Here is a 21,609-nt window from a genome sequence, read left to right on the forward strand (position 1 = left end):
AACTCACTTTGTAGACCAGGCTGGCCTCGAACTCAGAAATCCGCCTGCCTCTGCCTCCCGAGTGCTGGGATTAAAGGNGTGCGCCACCACGCCCGGCTTGCCATTGACTTTGTTATGCTTGGTTTTGTTTCTTGAGTCAGGGGCTGGAAGCTACTTGGTTTAAGTGGTATACAGGAAATTAAGAGTAATTAAGTTCTTGGGGAGACCTTCCTACTTTATGCTTCAACTAAGTCCCAGAAAGCTGAACAAATGAAATGAACAAATGAAAGCTTCTATAAAGTTTTTGTTTGCTCTTTGGAATTTGCATGCCTATTTCTATTTTATTTGAGAAGCATGTCTAGAAAAGGTTATTCTTCAAGGGTTATTGTGATTACAGAGGCTGTATGCAAGGCATTTGGTTACACACACACACACACACACACACACACACACTCACAGAGTGACTCGAAATTTTTATTTACAGTGTGTGTGTTTGCATGTGTCTGATGTGTGTGTGTGTGTGTGTGTGTGTGTGTGCAGGTATAGATGCCTGTGCTTGCAAAGCCTTGAGGAGAACATAGGATGTTTTCTTCTATCACCGTCTCCCTTATTCCTTGAGACAGGTTTACTTATTATCCTGGATCTAGGCTGGCTCCAGTGAGCACTAGTGATCCTCCTGTCCCTTGCCCTCAACAGTGTTGAGGTGAGAGGTGATCATGCCCAAATATATATATTTGATTTCAGGTCCTTGTGCTTGAGCAAACACTCTTATCTATTCAGCCATGACTTTATACCCTTAATTATGTTAATGCTGAATATTTCAAGGTAAATCTTCACCAATATTTCACTGAGTTTAGTAACATATTGTTAATTTTAGATCATAGATTATAATTTGTAATTTACATTTAGTCATGGTTCTCTGATGAAAGCTGGATGTTTTATTTAATAAAAATGCAAGAAGTTGTACACATTAACACTGGTCCATGATTACTGGTGGTGGTACTTTGGAAAGACTCAAATATCTGAACTAAACTCTAGAAACACCTGTCTTGAAATTAATTTGCAACTTCTCTTATGCATGGCTCTCAGAAGGAAATATAAAAACAAATTGACACCATGCTGACTGCACAATTTCAATAGAGAAGTTTTGAGTCTGTTATGTGTCTGGATGTGCTTTCCAGGGGTCTACATTAATTTGTGATCATTAAGTAAACATATCCTAAAAGATTTTAAAAATAGCTACATGATAAGTTGAAATAACTGCATGGGGAAAATAAAAATGTTGAAAAATACTTTCAGATGCACTTAATTAAGAAAATATCAAGGAAGCCATCTCAATTAAATACTGTTAATTTCATTTTATTAGTGGGTCCTTTTGAGGCCTTAAGGTCTACAGTGTCCATCTTCTCTACCTCATTGTTTCTGCTGTTTACAAGTGCTAGAAAAAGGAGTGTCATATGAGGCCACAACCAGATGCATTGTAAGATGTTTCATGAAGCACTTTGTGTTCTCTAGAAATGGAATTAAATGTTCAAGCCTAGGTCATTATTAGTCTAAAGTAAAGTTCAGAGAACTACAATCTGGTTGCTGTCAGTCACTACATGTATGATCTTCGGCAACATGGTGCCATGCATGCCTAAGCCTTGCTGAGTGAGAATGAGCGGTGTAGGCTCTGTTCTGTTCTAGACTTTGCATTCTTCTGCCTTCTAGACTCTGCTCCTTATTCTTCCTAGTATGATTCTAGAATTCTGATTCAGCCCATGAACTACAGATCATATTTTATTTTCCATTCTTGTCTGTTTCCTAAAAACTTTCAAGGATTGCTATAAGCTATAAGGACTTAGAATCTTGAGAACTTTTTTGAGTCAATAAGTGGGCTAGAGGTTATCTTTTCTTTTTTCACTTCACAGATTTCATTGTGGCCTAATGACAGTTAGGTGACTTGTGCAGCAAAGCCCAGCTGGACAGGAGTCATCTGCCTTCTAGTCCAGTGCTCTTCTCCAAGTGCTTTGACTTTCTGCTACTTGTCCAAACTCTTCCCTGGGTGTTAATGCTTTTTCCATTCTGCTATGTCTCTTTCAGGAACTTGTCCATGTTCTGAGATGTTTTCCAGGTTTGGTAGGGATTTTTCCTGATTCACTTCTAGCCACACTGCATGACTGAGTTGGTATATCTGACATTGCTGACTATTATACTCATGACCACATAAAACCGGAAAGGTGGGTGGTCTTGTCAACTCAATATCTACTTCCGAACTATGGACAGAACTCGTGCAAGTAATCTAAGAAATGATGTCAGTAAGCTTTATGGTGGTGATTTAACTGAGGGAGAGTGATAAAGGCCAGTACTGCAGAAATGAAATACAAATTCAAGGGCACTTCTCAGAATAACAGGTCTTAAACAGGTCTAGATCTTTTATACTAGATCAGAAAATTTACTCAGAAGAAATAACTGGAGATAAAACCTACAATAAAACAGGAAGACATGTCTACAAAAACCCAATGTAATATTTGAATTTTCACTGCCTTTCATTTCCTTAGTCAACCATCTTTAAGACCTGTTATTCTGAAAGGTGTCCCTGAATTTAATTTCAGTTCTGCAGTACTGGCCTTTCTCACTGAGCTACAGGTCTCTTGGCTGTCTCCGTCCCTGGGTACCCAAAGCCACAATAGACTGTTCTCTGCAGCAAAATAGCATACCAACAAACACCTTCAGGATTTGTACTCACCTTAAGATTTTATTGTAACTTTTCTGAAATTCAAGGTCTATGTGTGTTTTTAAAGTATAATGTTTAATAATCTTATGGCAAGACTAAAGGCTACTCACTGGCAATACCTAATCAATATTGAAGTCTAATCTACTCAACATAGTAACCCTATATGCACTTTCTCTCTGACTGTAGCCATGGTAGTTTCCTCATAGCTCCAAAGGTATTTTGTTTAGAATTTACTGAAATTCAACAATAATTTTTTGCCCCTTCCTCTCATATTTTCTATTTCTTATGTTTGCTCATAATCACTTCTTAATCATTCAATCAATATTCACTGCTTCTCTGTCTGGGCCCTGTTTATAAGACAATGGATCCATCTTAGGTTTGTGTGCAACATAGTATATGCTTAGGTTCCATTTGCTCAGAGAACAGCAGCTATATTTTAAATGTGGAACAAGACATACATGTGATACTCAACAACTGGTATCACATGGAATTACTCAAGAAAGACACTGAAATATTAATACTATATATAACAATAATGTGAAATAATTTATCAACAAAATAATCTAAGAAGGTGTTTCATAGGAATTCTAGCTAAAAGGCTCTTTTGTGTACTTTGTATCTCCAGTAGGAAAGAACACTGATAAAATCATATACAACTGATGTTTTAATATCAATGACAATATAATATTATCATTTAAACTTAAAAAATTGAAAGGTGCTTTGGCAAATCACTTTCAATCTGGCTACATTTAGCCTGTAAAACACCTTTAGATAAGACTTTTGTAACTAAATTTACTATTTTGAATAGTTAATACAGTTAATCTGAGAAATTAAATGGCATATCTATCAATAGAGACTAAATGGCCACTGCACATTTCATTAGATTTCACTAAAATTTATTTCATTACATATTGCATACATATATATAGGTCACTAAATATGTCTAGCTCAGATTCATTTGCAAGTATTTAGAATTTCCATAAAACTTTTGGGTAATAACAGTTTCAACTTTTCTCTCTGGTTTAAGATCGTAGGTTCCTTACCTGTAGACAAGTATTTGGAGCTTATTCATACAAAGTAATATTTGTGTTAATAGATTTTGTTTTATTTTCTTATTGTCTTTTGATTAGGTTGGGAGAATAGTAAAAATAGAAAAAGAAACTTGAGCAGTAAGAGTACTAAAGAAAGGCCATGTCTGAATTTCCCTCAGTCTTTAAGGCTATATAGTACGGTCAGAAAAGGAAGGATATAAGAGTTACTGGTCAAAGAATCGTAAGTCTGTTCCATAGTTCTTAGAGATAGAGTTTACACCGTTCTACATAAAGATAATAATCTTCTTATCTTACCTTTTTTATTTTAAAAATGTCTTTTGTCTCTGAGCAATGTTTGTATATATGCTCATACATACGAATAAAGGTGTGTAGTGGTGCAGTGTGTGGAGGTTAGAGAGCAAACTTGTGTGGTGAGCCTCCTCTTTCACTGTACTTGAAACAGGGTCTTCTGCTCACAGCTGTGTAAGCAAAGCTAGTTGGCCCTTAAGCTTCTGGAGGCTTTCCTGCCTCAGCCTCTCATTTCTCTAAAGGAGAGCTGGAATTATGCATTTAGCTCTTTCCATAGGCTCTGAGATCCTAAATTCTGCTCATCAGGGCTTTGTGACAAATGTTTATAAAAGGAATCATTGTCTCTCTTGTCCATTACCTGCTTATCTTTGAGGCCACAGCATTTACAGTAGAAATGTGTACCCATTAATTATTGTTAATTCAATTTAAATGACAAAAGTGAAATTCCATTCTTATTTATTTATCTATTTATTTATTCATTTATTTGATTGTGAGTGCATGATGTTAGGGGGTAAGGCATGTCTTCCATAGCATGCATGTAAAGGTCAGAAAACAACTTTGTATCTTCCCTTGGGAACTCTTGAATGGAAAAAACAATGTGAAGAAGACACCAAAGGTAGGGAATATTTGATGACTTCAAAAACAATAATTAGAAATGTGAACTTACCATAGAAATAATTAAAGTAAACATCAAGAGGCCTGCAGGAGAGGGTGAATCAGTATCCAGAAATTGTGCTAAAAAATGTTCCTTTCCTATCATTTTTCTTGCTATAATTTCTACATAGTGTATTTAAAAATATCACACTGTTTATCTTACCTCAGCTTGAAAGTTTAGTCTGATTTTATTTCATAATTAGACATCATTAAAATTATAACAACACCATCTTTTATTAGAATTTTTCTTGATAACAATGTATTTTATGAGAAATATTTTGAAGTTTAGTTTAATATTTTTGTATTTTCTTAACCAGTATAGTTTGATTGACAATAACTATGAATAGTCTATATACAGAGAAATGAACAGCTAAAGAATTTAAATCTCAATGGAAGACTGATCTTTAATGAGAATGGAAAATGAATGCAGTAGCATACAGCTGTTATGACTTGTGTGAAGGCTTTTCTTTTTTTCTGCTATAAAATTTGTAAATGGATGTTGAAATCTCTACTATGCATAGGTGCAAGTATGTTGAAATCACTACTATGCAAGCTGGCTTCCTGATGCTGGTGGGTTAAAAAAATATAAATGTATAAAGAAAAAGGGATTAAAAAATATGTGGGGGAGGGGTTTCCTTCAAATGGATGGAACCCATTCTTTTGAAAGAAAACTCCCCTCTTACCTTAATCCTGGAGCTGGTTAGTTCTCCTCTGTCCTCCTCCTAGGGGAGAAATACCCAAAGTTAAACAATAATAGAACATGATCTTGTATTAAAGTCAAGTTCAGTTCTGGCCAATCCTTTCCTTAAGTCTCACATGAGACTACCAACTGTCTGATATGATGGGGCTTCCACAGAATCCAATTGAAACTCATTTTAAGTATTAAGCCAAAGGGAATGGACAATAGCTGTGTAAGATGTAAAATATGGCGTCTCCTGCTGAACTAGTCTATCTTGCCAGAGACTCCTAATTAATTTCAGGCTTTCTTAAAGCAGGAAGATTCATGGGATAGCACTATTTGGGCAATTGATCGGCAGAAGCAATAAGATAAGGCACATCAAGAGTTCCCATGGAGAACCCTTCCCATGTAGCTGTCCTCACATTCCTCTTGTCTTTAGGAATAAAATTATAATGATATGACAACAACATATCAGAAGCTGTACTTAATGTGATCAATTGTAATAATTTTTATAAAAATTGAAAATAACATGTTATGGGAGAATTAGGAAAAAGTCTCACCTGAAACAAAAAATCTCAGGTGACATTTAATTTTTTTTAAAACTTTTTCTTTCATCAACCAACAAGACTAAGGTTTAAGTTCATGCAAGTTCAGGGCACTATAGACATTATCAAATGGAGTTTTCTTCCTTAAAGTATCTGTGATTGAATAGGACGTCTGGTGTCTTTGGAAAGATAAGATCGAAAGAAGACTAAGTTGGAATATTCAATAACAATGGCCATAATAGCACCACTGTCACCCATCAGCTAGATGACATGTGTGTCCATAGAGTCATGTGTCTGGATAGATATAGCATCAACTCCAATTGGTTGTTGGGATAAAGTATGAGAATGTATTCATTTACATGGGCTTTGTATATGACAGCTATTATTAAATCTTTACTTACTTCACATCACATAGTCTCTGACATTTTTTCTTACTTGAATTATCTCTGTTTAGGATATTGTCTAGTTAACTGATTGTAAAGTCAGTTTATAGCTACCCTTTGGCATAATTTCAGAGAGGGTGGCTGATTGGCTCCCATACAAAATCAATACCAGACAATTGATTGAATTCCGTGAGACATGAAGGAGAGTAGAGACCAAGAATGAGCCTGAACCCATACAAGATCATGTGCTATTGTTATTTAACTTTGGGTAACTTATTAAAAAACTTCATCAAGTAAAATGACATCAGGTGAGCAAATGGATGCATGCTGGAAACTCAGTTCGTCCCAGTGTGTTACAGAGACAGCAAAATGAGGGGTATTGTTTGTAGTACCCTAATGGTCATTATGAAAGTGTGCAGAAGGAGAAAATGTTATAGGAAACTGTGTGTTACATCAGCAAGTCTTGTCTTCCTCAGTCACTGCATCTGGTTTTCATTGCAGTCACCCTACGAACTTTAGTGACCTTGAAGGTGTATGGCATAAACTTGATATAATAAAAGTTTTTCAGTTGCAATATAATTTTCTTCTTTATCAGTGGTGAATATTCTAAAAGTGGCTATCTTGACAATTAATAATTTACCCTCTAAACACTATAAAATCATCATACTATTTTTCTGAAACAAATACAGCCAAATATTGTAAACCATTCTTAAAATGAAAAAAAAGTATATTTTATCTTATAAAACACCTATTTTGTCTGTAGTTGATAGAGTTTAGAAGCAAACTTTTTGTGTTTGGAAATTATACAGAAATCAACCAAAGAAACTAAGTGTAGATATATTTCCTGGTCTGGGTAATATTAGACTGACCATGTAGCATCTACATTTCAGAGCTAAGTGGTGGCTACTTGAGATAAAGAGGAAAATAAAAGAGAAATTAATAGTGTCGACATTGCTAAGGTTACTGTGATGTTGACATTGCTGAGGTTACTATGTTGTCCTTAAAAATCATCCTCTCAATGAAAGTTCACAATATATGGAGGAAATTATTTTTGTCATATCTGCATATGACAACATACAATTTGTTCTCAGTAATATTCAAGTAAATCCTGCCTGTACTTTCACATTATTTATACTTTTTATGAATCTCAGTGGATTTTCTCACATATGTGCCTTATCTAAAGTGTGAAGCCAGGAGGCTGGAGGGATGGCTCAGCAGTTAAGAGCACTGGCAGCTCTTTCAGAGGTCCAGAGTTCAATAACCAGCAACCACATGGTGGCTCATAGCCATCTATAATAAGATCTGGTGCCCTCGTGTGGCTTGTGGGTGTACAAGCAGGCAGAACACTGCACATAATAGTGTGGAGCGAGCATTTCCTTTCAATCTCCATTCACAGAGGTGTGTAAGACTGGCATCTCTATCTGAGAAACACCTTTAAAAACACTTTTCTGATTCACAATATGACAGACCACAGCAAAAGAAGTGGTTTGTTTAATTTCTAAACCATCATCTCTGTTTCTGTCACCGGGAACTGACTTTTCCCCTCACTTACAACTCCTGAGAGTTCTGAGCCTGAAATATATAGGCAGAGCATGCTTCAAGTATTTAGAAGCAGGAGGAAACTGGTTCCCATTACTTGGAATTCTCTAAGTGGCTGGGTTTTTTGTTGTTGTTTTTGTTTTTTGTTTTTTTGATTGAACAAGTTAGATACTGGAGATTATTAGTTAATTTTCTATACCTTTTTGAGAACCAACTTCAACCATGGCAAAGTCTTTCTTTGGTGAATTTATTATCTACATCTGTGTACTTTCCTCACCTAAATCAGAATTTATCCTATTTTTCACAAAAACTTAAATGTAGGCGCAAACTTGAGTCCTATATGGATATTTTTAATATACTTTAGCTTTATCAGTATTGGCAAACTGAGGCAAAGAAAGAATTTAAAAAATCTACTGTTATTTTTCAGAGTAAACTGTATTCATACTTAAAAATACAATTAAAAAAAGGTCTTTCCCATAAGAGCACTGGAGAAAGGAGTCAGAAGACATCAGTTGTAACCTAAGCTGGGAAACTCTGGGCAAGTCACTTAACCCTTATTTGCAGCATCATCCCCACAAAAGAGAATTAGAAGTATATACATTTGAAAAGAGTAATATTATGCTGTTACTCTGAGCATCTCACTTTAGAAAGATACTACTAGCCAATGATTTTTAGTGTGGGCCAAATTTTATATGGGCCAAATTTTATATGGGCCAAATTTAAACACCATTTTAAAGTGAGCAAATTAAACAGAAAATTTAGTATTAGATGAACAGATACTTTTTGTCCAGTGTAATATTGTCATTATCAAATTATTAAATAGAAAGTAGCTATTTCTGTGGCAGACAGTGTAAGGTCAAGTCCTTTTGCATTCTGTGTTCTCCTGACTACCTTCACAGGTAAAGCAGGCTCTGTCTTAGGTCTTTGGCCACCTACATTAAGTTCCCTTATGGCTTTTTACTACAAAATTTTGCTTTTATGTTTAAAATTCTAGCAATAAAAAAGTGAGATTGGTGACAACATTTTTCTAAATTACTTGAAGGTGCTCGTTGCAAATATCTGAATACATGTCTGTTTAGCTCCAGTCAGATTATGGCCTCTTGGTGCATCAGAGAAAGACCCAGAAGGAAGTAATTCTTGGCGGGTTTTTATCTGTTTCTGTGCAGTGAAGAACCATGGAAGAGGAACCCATGCATGCTTTCATGTACTCTGAAAGTGTACAGCTATTAGTATCTTGTTTATTTGATTGAAACTTCAATTTTCTCTTATTCCTGTTAGCTGCTAAAAAGTACTCAAGAAAACATCCCACTTTAATATTTTCTTTAAAAACTTATCTGTACTCAATTTCTTCTTTGAGTAATCCAGAATAAAAAAAGTAGCCTAAATGGAATCTGGCTTATTTCAGTATGATAGCTATATGGCATATGGCTTTATGTTGTCAGTGGGATTTTCAAACCAAGTCTTTTTTTAAAACTTTAGTATTGAAGATTTTGAAAGACAAGATTGAAATGGAAAGGATTGATACATGCTTTCAATTTTCCTTTATTGTTGAATTTTTTGCTGTGAAAGTTTATGTTGAAATGGTACTGTAAATTTTTTAGAAGTGAATTTCATTCTTGGTACATATCTTCTTAGATTTTTGATTCTCAGAAATTGTGAGAATCTCTGTATGTAAAAGAATGATGCTCAATTATGGAAAAGGATTAAACAATGACCACACACAGCATTTCAATAATTTGCTCACCTACTCATCTCTTATAAAAATCATTTAATCAGTAGATTGCTTGCTTTTCAAAGGCTCAGGCATCTGGAAATGTGAAAGATGGCTTTCTATTTGCATGTTCCTATGTATGTGATACTGTGTATCTATAAGAAAGTCACCTCACATGTCCAGTAGTTCATTCTGAAACCAACACCTAGATGTCTGTCTTGGACCCTCAAGAGAAACCTTTAAAGTGAATGAACTACAGTTTTTAAAATTCTATATTAAAGCATAATATTATTCTAAGTTAGAATAATTAATATTTTCTATACTGTTCTGTAACATCCAAACCATTTTATTTCCCTCTTTTAAAATACAAAAGCATAAAACCAGTTTCACACTGGCTGATACTATCTTAAGACACAAAATACAGATCCCATCCAGAGTGGTGGATGATTACTTTCTCACATACTCTCGTGAAGTAGATGGTGAAGTAGATTTTCGTGTTTGCAAAAAAACAATATTTTCCTCTGGTTTTCTAAGTTATCATCAGCATAGAATTACATTAGAGCATTTTGGTGGAAAATTTTACATTGAAGAGTAGATTACATTTTTATAACATAAACTCTAAGGCAGCAGTTCTCAACCTGTGGCTGTGACCCCTTTTGGGGATCAAATGACCCTTTCCACATGTCACCTAAGCCATTAGGAAACATAGATATTTTCATTGTGATTCATTACAGTAGCAGAGTTACCTTATGAAGTGGAAACAAAAATAATTTTACTGTTGGGGGTCACCACAACATGAGGTACTATAATAAATGATCACAGCCTTAGTTGAGAACCATTGCTTTAAGGCATCTTCTCGTGGTAATGTTAACTTTACCAGGTATTCCTCCAAAGCTTTAACTGGTATATGGTACATGGGCAGCACATTCTTTATCTTCCTAATTATTGCATGTATTAATAGCTGTATTCTATCTTGTCCTTTTCAGTTTCTCCCCAATCTGTCTCTCTTCTCTCAGGTAAGACTGTTCTGGAACCATAAGGGGCAGGATCTATTGGACTATGGCTAGAAGGTTTCTTTTTCCATCTCCAAATTTGTAAGAGCTATACAAGAACTGGGTCCCCGAGCAGCTTGAGCTGAAGCACCGTAGGCTGCCCTATCCTGCATGTTTTCATTTAGGGAGATGTCTGAAGAATTTATCTGCAAACAGTGCCACAAAAGTTACTGTTTGACCTGTGTTGGTGCTCTGAGGATGCACAGAGAGCTACTCATAATACAGTTTTCAACATTAAACAGAAATGCTATTTTCTGATTATAAATTCCAAGTAGATTTGTAATCTATAGAAGTCATAGTCCCATGCACTGAGATCCTATGTACAAGAGACTTTTCTGTCACGTGGTCTTCATTGAAGAGTTATTTTTTCTAAAGGGCTTTAATAACTACTTTGTAGTCACTGTGAAAATTTATGCTATAGAGAATAAGAAAAAATTTTACATTGAAAAATTTAAAATTTGGAGAAGTTGACTATGAATGTACATATAAATTCAATATTAAAGGACAAATGAAAACAGGGCTGTGTTTCACTCAACTCAATTGTGTGCATTTCAATATGCAAGAATATAATATTCTCACACACTAATTCCATGCACACAGAAATTTTTGTCTCTGATATTAATACCTCTTCATGATGATACCACATTTGCCCTTCCTGTGTTGAAAGTACTGTCACTTTATGCCTGAACACTCTGACGCACTCTGGCCGGGTACACTTGAGGATGTTGAAAGCCTGAGGTTTCTCTGCTGCATAGTGTTTGTCCTGTAGCTAAGACTTAAATAACAGCAACTTGTCTATATATTCTGCCCAGATTAACAAATCCAGTTTGACCAGAAAGCAGAAATAACAGGTTCAGGCCCAGTGGTACATGCTGTTTATATGCCTACCTTCTAAGATATTGGCTTCATGTATTTCTTCACCTACTTTTCTGTTAGGAGGTCTTTTCCTATGCTTCACTTCACCTAGCTGTTTGGTACTTTCTTATTTGAGTACCTACATTGTTTTCCTTTCTAGTTTTAAGCTTTCCAGAACCCACTGAGGGAATGCTTCCTTCCAGTCCCATTGTGAAGACTTGTAAGAATGAACTCATAGCTGGTGTTTATCCACCATGAGAGAAAGAGGTGATTCAAATGACAATACACATTTGTTTTGATATTCTGCATGCTTAAAAAATTCATGTTTGTTTATTATTATTGACTGTTTATCAGACAGGGTCTCATGTGTCTCAGGCTAGCCTCATCCTCCCTTTTGTCTGAGAATGACTTTGAACTCTTAGTCTTCCTGCTGCCATTGTCCAGGTTCTGAGATCACAGTTACACATTACTATGGTTGATATTATTATCTATGAGACAAGTGCATGAAAAGCCCAATCATTTGAAATTTCCTTGAATATTGGAGATGGTGCCTAGTCGTGGTTTTCTTATTAAAAGCTACAAAAGGTTTGACTCTACAATTTCTATTGTAGGCATTTCATTTTGTTGAATATATCTTTCTAAAATAACCATAAAGATCTCTATTCCAGCCTAGAAAAGTCACTAAAATATAACTTATAAGTATAAAGATAAAAATGTAAAAAGAAATAAACACTACATTTAGAAATTTTTTAGATTTCTACTGAGTGCTCAGGTGTCTGCAATGTGTCTCTAGTGTAAAAATGTGCAAATCAGCTGGAAAAAAAAATCTCAGTTGGAACCCAGAAACCATCTATAGAATTATGTATCTGAGGATTTGGATGAAATGGAAAGAAAAGTCAAAATGTGTCATGCATCGTATATCATCCAGGAATGTAGGAGAAGAATGTTTCCTCTTTAAGGAAATATTATTTTAGCCATTTTTTTTAATTATAGAAAGGCTAAGTTAAAAACTTCAAATTTCTGATAGTTGTAGGAACTTTCATCTTTTTCTACAGAGCTCAAACATCTGGTAGATGAAGGATGGATATATGAGTCCTAGTATGCCATCATTTTCCCCAGGACACATCAATGTGTTTACCACATGTCATGCTAATTTTTGAATATAAAATAATTGGTACTTACAGTAAACACCAGTATTACTATAGAGAAGTGGGAAACATTTAAGTACATCACCAGGGGGATTTGCATGCTTCTGTGTGTCTGTGAATGATAAAAGGTGCAAACAATTTTTATTCTGTTCATTTAATCCTTAGCCAGATAGACTATAGTTATCTTAGTTAGGGTTTCCATTGTTATGATCTTAGACTCCATGACCAAGGCAACTCGTATAAAAGAAAACATTTAATTAGGGCTGGCTTATAGTTTCAGAGGTTCAGTCTATTATCATGGTAGGAAACATGGCATGGTGCAGGCAGACTTGGTGCTGGAGGAGCTGAGAGTTCTACATCTTGATCAAAAAAACAGCTAGGAGGATACTCTCCTCTGCATTAGGAGGACCTTGCACATAGGAAACCTCAATGCCCACTAACAGTCCACAATGATGCACTTCCTCCAACAAGGCCATACCTCCTAAGAGTATCACTCCCTATGGGACAAGCATCCAAATACATTTGTAAATGGAGGCCAAACCTATTCAAACTACCAAATTTCACTCCCTGGCCCCCTACGCTTGTAGCCATATCATAATGCAAATGTATTTAGCCCAACTTCAAAAGCCCTCAATTGTCTCTGTAACCTCTTCTATTCTCGACTCTAAAGCCACATGGCCTAAGACACTAAATTCTGCTGCATGCTGGGGCTGGAACATGGCACCCTGTTCTATTACATTTCTACCAGTTTCTGTGTTCAGTGATTTCCTTTATCACATAAGCTTGTTCCGGAACTTGCTCTGTAGACTGACCTTAAACTCAGAGATCTGTATGCCTTAGTCTCCTGAATGCTGGGATTAGAAGTGTGTACCACCATGCCTGGACCTAAGCTTTTCTTTGCCTTTTCACACAATCTTTATAAGGCCTGGATTGTAGTTTATTCTAGATATAGTGAAGTTGACAATAGACAATAGCTATCATAATCCATCCCGTGTCAATCTAACACATGATCATATCTTCTTATGTTTTAATGAAAACAATGACCTAGTCATAATAACTTCTAACATGATATAACTACCTCTTGTTTATACTATATAACTAACATGATATAACTACCTCTTGTTTATACTATATAACTAACATGATATAACTACCTCTTGTTTAACTGCAAGATGGGATTTTGGCCTGAGGTCACCATTCCCTTAATACATTTAATATCCTTGAACAGAGAATTTAGCTCCATTCCACTTCCTGGTGCCCCTTTAAACTTTATTTTGCATTTTTTTCTTTCTTAGTTTGGCTATGCTTGATCAAAACACTCTTCATAAGAGTGAACCACAGGGCAGACTCTAGACTAGGCTTTTTTTGAGACTTCCTTTTTCAATGCAATTAATTTGAATCTCTTCACTTTAGCCTCAGGCTAACTCTTTGGATTAGGGCAAAACACATGAGCAAAATATCACACAAACAGTCTCTAAGGAACATACTAAAATTCTTCTCCTCTGAAACCTCTTGAGCCAAACCCTTACAGTTCAAATCATCCTCAGCATTACTGTGTTCCTCCTTCTACTCGAATGGCCCATTAAGCCCTACTTAAAGCATTGTACAGCTTTCCAAAGTACCCAAATCCACATTCTTCCCAACAAAATCATGGCCATGCCTATCACAGCAATATCCCAGTCCCTGGTACCAACTCGGTCATAGAGTTTCCATTGCTGAGAAGGGATAGCATGATGAAGGAAATTTTTAGAAAGGAAAACATTTAACTGGGGCTAGCTCATGGTTTCAGAGGTTCCATTTATTGTCATAGTGATGGGAATCATTGCAGCATGCAGACTGACTTGGTGGAGTTAAGAGTTCTACATCTTGATTGAAGGCAGCCAGGAGGAGACTGTCTTCCTTAGAGATCCAGGAGGAGGGTCTCCTCAGCACCGGGTGGAGCCTGAACATAAGAAACCTCAAAGCCCACCCCTACAGTGATGCACTTCCTCCAAAGGGCCATACCTCCTAATAGTGACATTCCTATGGGCCAAGCATACAAACACATGAATCTATGGGGAGGAGGTTGTCAAACCTGTGCAACTCACCACAGTATTCAAAACGTAATGGGATCACAACAGCCTACTTTGCTGGAGCATCTGTTCAAATTTCAACAGGAACATAGAGGATCTTCATAAGCATTTTTTGCCACAATAATTAATATAAAAATTTTATGCCTAAAGATCAAGCGAATTAAAATTCCAACATGAGAAAGTTTCTCTTGAAGGCCCCACACTGAGCTAAGGAGCTATATTGGCAGTTGACAGTTGCTGGAGGAGGGAGAATAGATTTCTTTGTAGTTTTGGCCACTGCTTCAGTAGATGCCTACATACCTATGCTCACAAGGCCAGGATCAGCATTAACAGGACTCAGAGGAGTAAAAGAGAATATGAAATTGTAAAGGAGTCATGTTGGAGGGTCCAGGAGGAATTAGTGGTGCATGCAAAGTGGATCTGATCAAAATATATTGTATACATACATGAAATTCTGAAAAAATTAAGGAAATATTATATTAAATTATGTTACTATTTAGAAATCCATAATATATCATTTTCAGAAGACATAAATGAATGTTTATTAATTTATGGCCAACTAAAACTCTAATATTAATATCCACCTTCACACTTCTGTGCTTTTAAGGTTTTTTTTATATTTATACAAAATATTAAAAGTTTATTTCTGACATAAAAACACAATTTTGATTCTCACCCACTGTGCTTTGAATTCTATCTCTCTAGGGTTTTACGTGCATCTGTACTTGTGATAAAGTATGCTTTACAAATTTTATATTGTAAAATGGTTCTATAGTATAATACATCTTTCACACACAAACTACAATATTATTTCATGTTTCTACCCTGACAAGAATGTGAAAGAGAGGTAATATAGTCCAAATAGCCCATAAGACCACTGGCTCTGCTACACATAGAAAAAAAAAGTCTAATAAAAGATGTAGCTTTCTATTTCCCATTCTTAGTATGTATGATATCACCCTACATCCCCCTAGACCCCCATCATTATGCTGCTGCTAGGAGCTTGTGAGTGCCTACTGTATAAGAACCATGATAGGCCTGGTTTGCAAGGACGAGCTGAGCATCTCAAAATCCAACTAGGAATTTTTTTTTTCAGAATTCACCCACTGATATAAATGATTATGGCCAGTTTGTGTAAAAAGAATCTGAACAATGGTAAGTTTGAATATAAAGGTGATAATGTTGATGGTGTTGACATTAAGTTAAAATAAATAAACATCTCTCATCAAAACTTTATTTCAGTGTATTTCATTATAATGCTTCCTGAAATATATATTTCAAAATAACCCTTAAGAAATTGCCAATTAGAAAATAGTTATCAGAGTGATTTTCAGTAGTCAGAGTAGAGAATAGATGTGGAAGGTGCCATGTATTCCAGAGAACCTTACACAGTAATGTGCATGTACAAAAGAGATTCAGAAGAAATAAAAAGTTGTGCCATGTAAGAATTGGAGAATCTATGTTAAAATGCAGTAATAGTTTCAGAGCTGTCTATAACTGAGAGCTTAATGGTTTTAAGATTTGCATATATCTCTAGTGAATACTACTCTGAAATGAAATCTGTATGAACAGTAAAAGGGTCTGCTTATCATTGTTTTCCACTTATACCAGGTCACCTGGTAAATTTTTATTATCTGTGTTTGTACGTAGGGCCTGATGTTTGCTCTTCAAGATATGTACTGCTGAGCAACACACCAGCCCCTACAGTGGCATTTTCTAGACTAGTCACAGATACATTCTCTGCAATGATTTTGCCTGTATTTGTTTTAAAGCTCACAGTAAAGAAGTCATGGCTGTCTATTCTGATTATATGTCCTCTATTTCTCTTTTCTGTTACATTTATTCTGTTGCATTTTGAATAAATAGTAAGGTATGGAAGCTTAAAACTATACATGAAAGGAACATGGCCAGCTATTTACCAGCCTTATCTGGTTATGCTTACACAGAAGGAATTATTACTGTTTTATCTTTTCTAAAGCTTCACATTGCTTAGCAAATCAGAACAGAGTTTGTGAGGAAGCCACAGTTAATTACAATGAAATACATATGTCTTACCCTAAGCAGAAAAATTAATACAAAGACTAGATTTTTTTAAAAATAGACTTAAGTTTCTGCTGAGTAAGATAGGTTTCATGGACACCTGATGACAGTGTGCCTTCTGGACCTTGCTTTCATGAACACAATTATTGTGAACTTATTTCTACAAACTAAATAATGTATACAAAAGATGATTATTTGTTCAACTCTGTATTGGTTTGCCTTTCTTGAAAGAGAAGTCTCCTGGGGAAGAAGAATGAGAAGTTTAATTTAATAGGCCCCTCTTGCTTACAGGGCTGGGGATGGAGGAGCTGAGTTAGGGGAAAGGTGAATGCTTTTAGCCTTCAGTGTCCTTCCAGTGCTTTTGAAGACAGGGACAGAATGGCTGTGGCTTTGGCATGCAGTGGCCAGCTTGTTCAGGAAAATGTGGCATAAAAAATGCGTAAACAAACTCCTCATCAAGGAAGCTGAGTTTAACAGATTCCTCATTAACAAAATCTAGGGAAGGGCAGGAAAAGCGGGGGAAGCCAACCACTCATTATTACACAATTCTAGACAGATGAAGCCCTTCAGCATTGCCCCAGACAATGCCTGTAGTGTTGATTTGACAAAGTGGCACATTTAAGAGGAAACTCTGCAGCCATCAATAGGAGGCAGAAGCTTAGGGCCAAATTCAGTTCCAGAAGCTTGACTTTATCAGAAGACACAAAATGGATTAATTAAGAGAGACAGCCAGTGAATGTAATCAATAGCTTGACCATGGATATGTACATACCTACCACAGTGGCTTTCACCTTCCTATTTCTTCTAAGTTCCTTACACTAAGGTGTTCTTGTACATCTACCTCCACAGAAGGGTATCTGATATCTGACTGAATGTAAATTGTATACTTTTAAAAATATCTCATACAAGATGTGTCAACAAAGTTGAAACATCCTGGTGGCAGTTTAAGTTTCTAAATGGATGAAATTGTTTTAGTTAGACCTCTCATGGATAATTTACTAGTTTGAAGGTTCCCTGATTATTTCTCTAGGTTTTTACCGAATGTTTGATCAAATAAACCAGAAAGCGGAGGTGCTAGAATCCATATTCAAATTTGCCTTTACTGACTTTTTTTTTAATAACTGTTTCCTTTAAAGTTTCCTGTTCACAGAATACCCTCCCCCACACAAAACCCTTCCGCCATACTCATACTTGTTTCTCAAACAGATGTCTCACCCCTTGCCCAACTCAACCCAAGTACATTGCAGTTCCCTTTCTGGAGCCAATTAAAACAACTACAGAACACTAATGTTGCTTTCATTGTGACCAGGCAATAGTACAATTCTAATTACCTTCAGTTTTCAGTGGCTTACCAGAAACATCACTTCTCAAGACCAGGTTCTTAGTTAAGCCCTTTAGCAAGGACTGTGATTTCCTCTTGAATCTGTGCTTTGTGCTTCTCTCCTAAGCAGTACTGAGACCAGAGTGATTTGTCAGTTCTCATTTCTCTAGCTACAGTAGGTTCAAAGTAGCCTTTGTTACTTAAGGAAAATAGAGAATTCTGCCTCCTGAGTGTAAACATGAATTTTCGATGTCAAGAGCCAAAAGGATGCAAAGGGTAGATTTGACCAGTATTTCTGTAAGAGTGAAAGTCTCCTCTTTAACCCATACGAGTAAAACCCATACATGCTTTTCTTGTGAGCCACTTGGCAGAGTCTATCTACATCTTTTTTTGGCATATTTGATCTAACTTTACAGATCTTACTCACACCATACTCCCTTTAAAATAGATGGGAATGTGACCTGAGTAAGCACCATAAAGTCAGAGCCTACCCTTTTATCTAGATCTGGTTGGTTTTATATGTGGATTTGATTTGAACAGTACCAATGCAACCTCAACAAACACTGGAAGAGAATGATGCAGTACTAAATGAAACACTGAAATGGAAACAGACAATCTCTCTGTTGGGAAGAAATGGGTTTCTTCTTACTCAGAGTCTGGCAACACAATGATAAAATGCAGAATCACTACTGATATAATGGCAGCAGGCAGCATCAATCTTTGTGGGCAAAACAACAGAAAACAGTTGATGAGATCTAGAAAAAAAATACAATACCCATGATTTAAGCCCACTGCAGGGAGCTAGTGTTCAACCACTTTGGTTTTTATATGGCCTTCAAAGGTTAATGTCAACTATGATCATTTTAGAATGAAAATAAAAACATTGCTTTTACCTGATTGTTGATCAAAAGTATGAGATGAAGAAAAAGAAAATAAACCAACAAACATACTATGTTTACACAGAAAGTAAAATATTCTTTCAGGGACATCAGGGAAGGTGGAATACTATAACAATGCATGATCTATTGTTATACTATTCCACCCACCTTAATGAGGAACCCTTGGGCGTCGCTACACCATAGCCTTTGGAATCCAGGTTTCCTCCCACTTTCATCGTGTCACAGGGCTTTCGCTGCTCAATGTATTCATTCATCGTGGACTCCAGGAGGAAGGCAAATTTGCCCTTGGACTTGCGGACACGGGCCACGCCCTCAGCTGTAGTTCTAGTGAACACAGACGGCTCTGCGGATCGCATGTAGGTCCACATCTTTTCATATACTGCTATTTTTGATCTCTAGAGGAAATGCAAATAAAATTAAATACATGAAAGAAGGGAACAGCATGTTAATATAGACAGAAGTGAGGTTACGGTAAGTCTTTTAGGCCATTCTGTTATCAGTTATTCAGTTTGCATGGCAGAAACCTCTTTAAAAATTGGAAAACTAAACTTTTAAAATTCATTTTAGAAATCAACCAAGTGCCAGACATTTATAGTGACGAGTTAAAACGCATGTACCACTTGCCATGATGATTATTATACTCTACCATTTTACTCAATATTGTTTTGATGTATTGAAAGTAAAAGGTCCTGAAAAGCATTGAAATTTCTATCACATGAATGTTCTATCACATTCACGAGGAAGATGAAAAGGACCAGGTCAGACCTCATTTTTGCTTCTGTAAAACTCTTCTAAGCTCTACATTTGAGTTGTAATAGAGTTACTCTGTGTGTGAGTGTTTGTGTGTCTGTATGTATATACATATATACATATATATATTATATATACATATATATATGTGTGTGTGTGTGTATGTGTGCATGCATGTGTGTTATGTATATTATATATATAATATACATTTGAGTTGCAATAAAGTTGTTATATATAATAGTTATATATATTATTTTATATAATATATAAAACATCATATATAACATATATATAAAGTTATATGTAACAACTCTATTACAACTCAAATATATGATATATATACATATATATATAAACATATACTATATATAAACATATTTTTTTCATGCCTCAAAAGGTCAGTTTATATTGTCAATCCTTAAACATTCAAGGGAGAGAAGATAAACACTGCACTTTACAAACTGAGTACCCTCTGAAGAATATTCAAGTTCCAGATAACTCATACAACTAGAGATTGAATCTGACAAAACCAACAAGTAGATTACCACACAGGGCTGCAAAGACAAGTGGTTTTTGTTTTCAAACTTCCTTTTGGCTTCACTCATTCTAACCCATGACTCTAGCCAAGAAGCTTATTTATTTTTGTAAGTTACTTCTCTCTAACTTTATTACACTTATTATTTAATTACTTAAATTGTTTTAAGTTAAATTTTAGGTAGTTACTATTATTGTGTGTGAGTGCACCTAAACATGTGTATATGGTTGTACATGCATGAACATGTGTGAAGTCCGATGTCAACTTTGGGTGTCTTTGCTCAGGTCCTATCCACCCTGTTCTTGGACTCAGGTTTTTTTTTTTTTTATTAGTTATTTTATTTATTTACAATTCGATTGTTGTCCCTTTTTCTGGTTTCCCCTCCACAAACCTCTTATCCTATATCCCCTCCCCGTGCTTTTATGAGGGTGCTTCTGCACCCACACACTCACTTCCACCTCGCTGCCCTCGCATCCCCCTATACTGGGGCATCAAGCTTCCATAGAACCAAGGACCTCCCCTCCCATTGATGCCAGATAAGGTAATCTTCTGCTGTATATGTAGCTGGAGCCATGGCTCTTTGGTTGGTGTTTTAGTTCCTGGGAACTCTGTGGGGTCCAATTAGTTGATATTGTTCTTCCTACAGTGTTGAAATCCCCTTCAGTTCCTTCCCTTTACTCTTCCATAGGGTTCCCAGGGCTCATTCTGATGGTTGGCTGTATCTGTATTAGTCACCTACTGGCAGACCCTCTCAGAATCTGGCAGGCTAGTTTGACTGGCCAGTATGCCCTAAGGACCTGCTTGTCCTGCCTTTCCAGTGCTGAGATTACAAGTCTACAACACAATGCTCAACTTGCATGGGTTGCATTTTACCCACTGAATTGTCTCCTTTTAAAAAAAAATTAAAAATACAAGTGATAATCACTTGGCGGTTTTGCAGTTACAGCTGAACACTACATCTAAAGAATAAGAGAGCAAGCAGAAATAGTAGAATAGGAAAAAATTAGGATTAAAAGTTTTTAGGCCACCAATATTTTTTGAATGTTCACCTTTTCATTTTATATATGTGTTTATTATGTATGTATGTTTACACATGATATTATCTGTGGGGAAACATGTGTGAGTGGAACTCTATGTGCATTTGTGTGTACATGCATGTGCAGCCTAAGATTAATATTGGAAATCATCCATAATTGCTTTTTCACTTTATTCATTGAGCCAAGGCATCTCAATCCAAACCAGAGTCTTGCTAGTCAATTTTCTCTGGGGAATATCCTATCTCTCTTCCTTCTGGAAAAGCTGAGGTTTCAGGTTAGAACGGTTCTGGAAATCTAAGTCCTAAGGACTCATCTAGCTCTGAAAATCCACTTCTGATTTTCCTTAAAATTCTG

The 21,609-nt window shown here is 36.0% G+C and overlaps 1 protein-coding gene across 7 annotated transcripts in view; it reads right to left on the reverse strand.

Moving 5' to 3' along the window:
* Gria4 (glutamate ionotropic receptor AMPA type subunit 4) overlaps positions 1–21,609 on the reverse strand; it is a 373,705-nt gene that overhangs the window by 17,881 nt on the left and 334,215 nt on the right. For 4 of the 7 annotated variants that reach the window (XM_021173095.2, XM_021173096.2, XM_029481411.1 and 1 more), the window contains exon 14: positions 19,081–19,328. In XM_021173095.2, the coding sequence (XP_021028754.1) occupies positions 19,081–19,328 (248 nt within the window). Of the gene's footprint in view, positions 1–5,372; positions 5,412–7,056; positions 12,714–19,080; positions 19,329–21,609 lie in introns of those variants that run through there. The other 3 variants (XR_003837564.1, XM_029481413.1, XM_029481412.1) reach the window with 2 other exon arrangements.

Source organism: Mus caroli, chromosome 9, assembly GCF_900094665.2.
Source record: "Mus caroli chromosome 9, CAROLI_EIJ_v1.1, whole genome shotgun sequence".
In the NCBI taxonomy this organism is placed as follows: domain Eukaryota; kingdom Metazoa; phylum Chordata; class Mammalia; order Rodentia; family Muridae; genus Mus; species Mus caroli.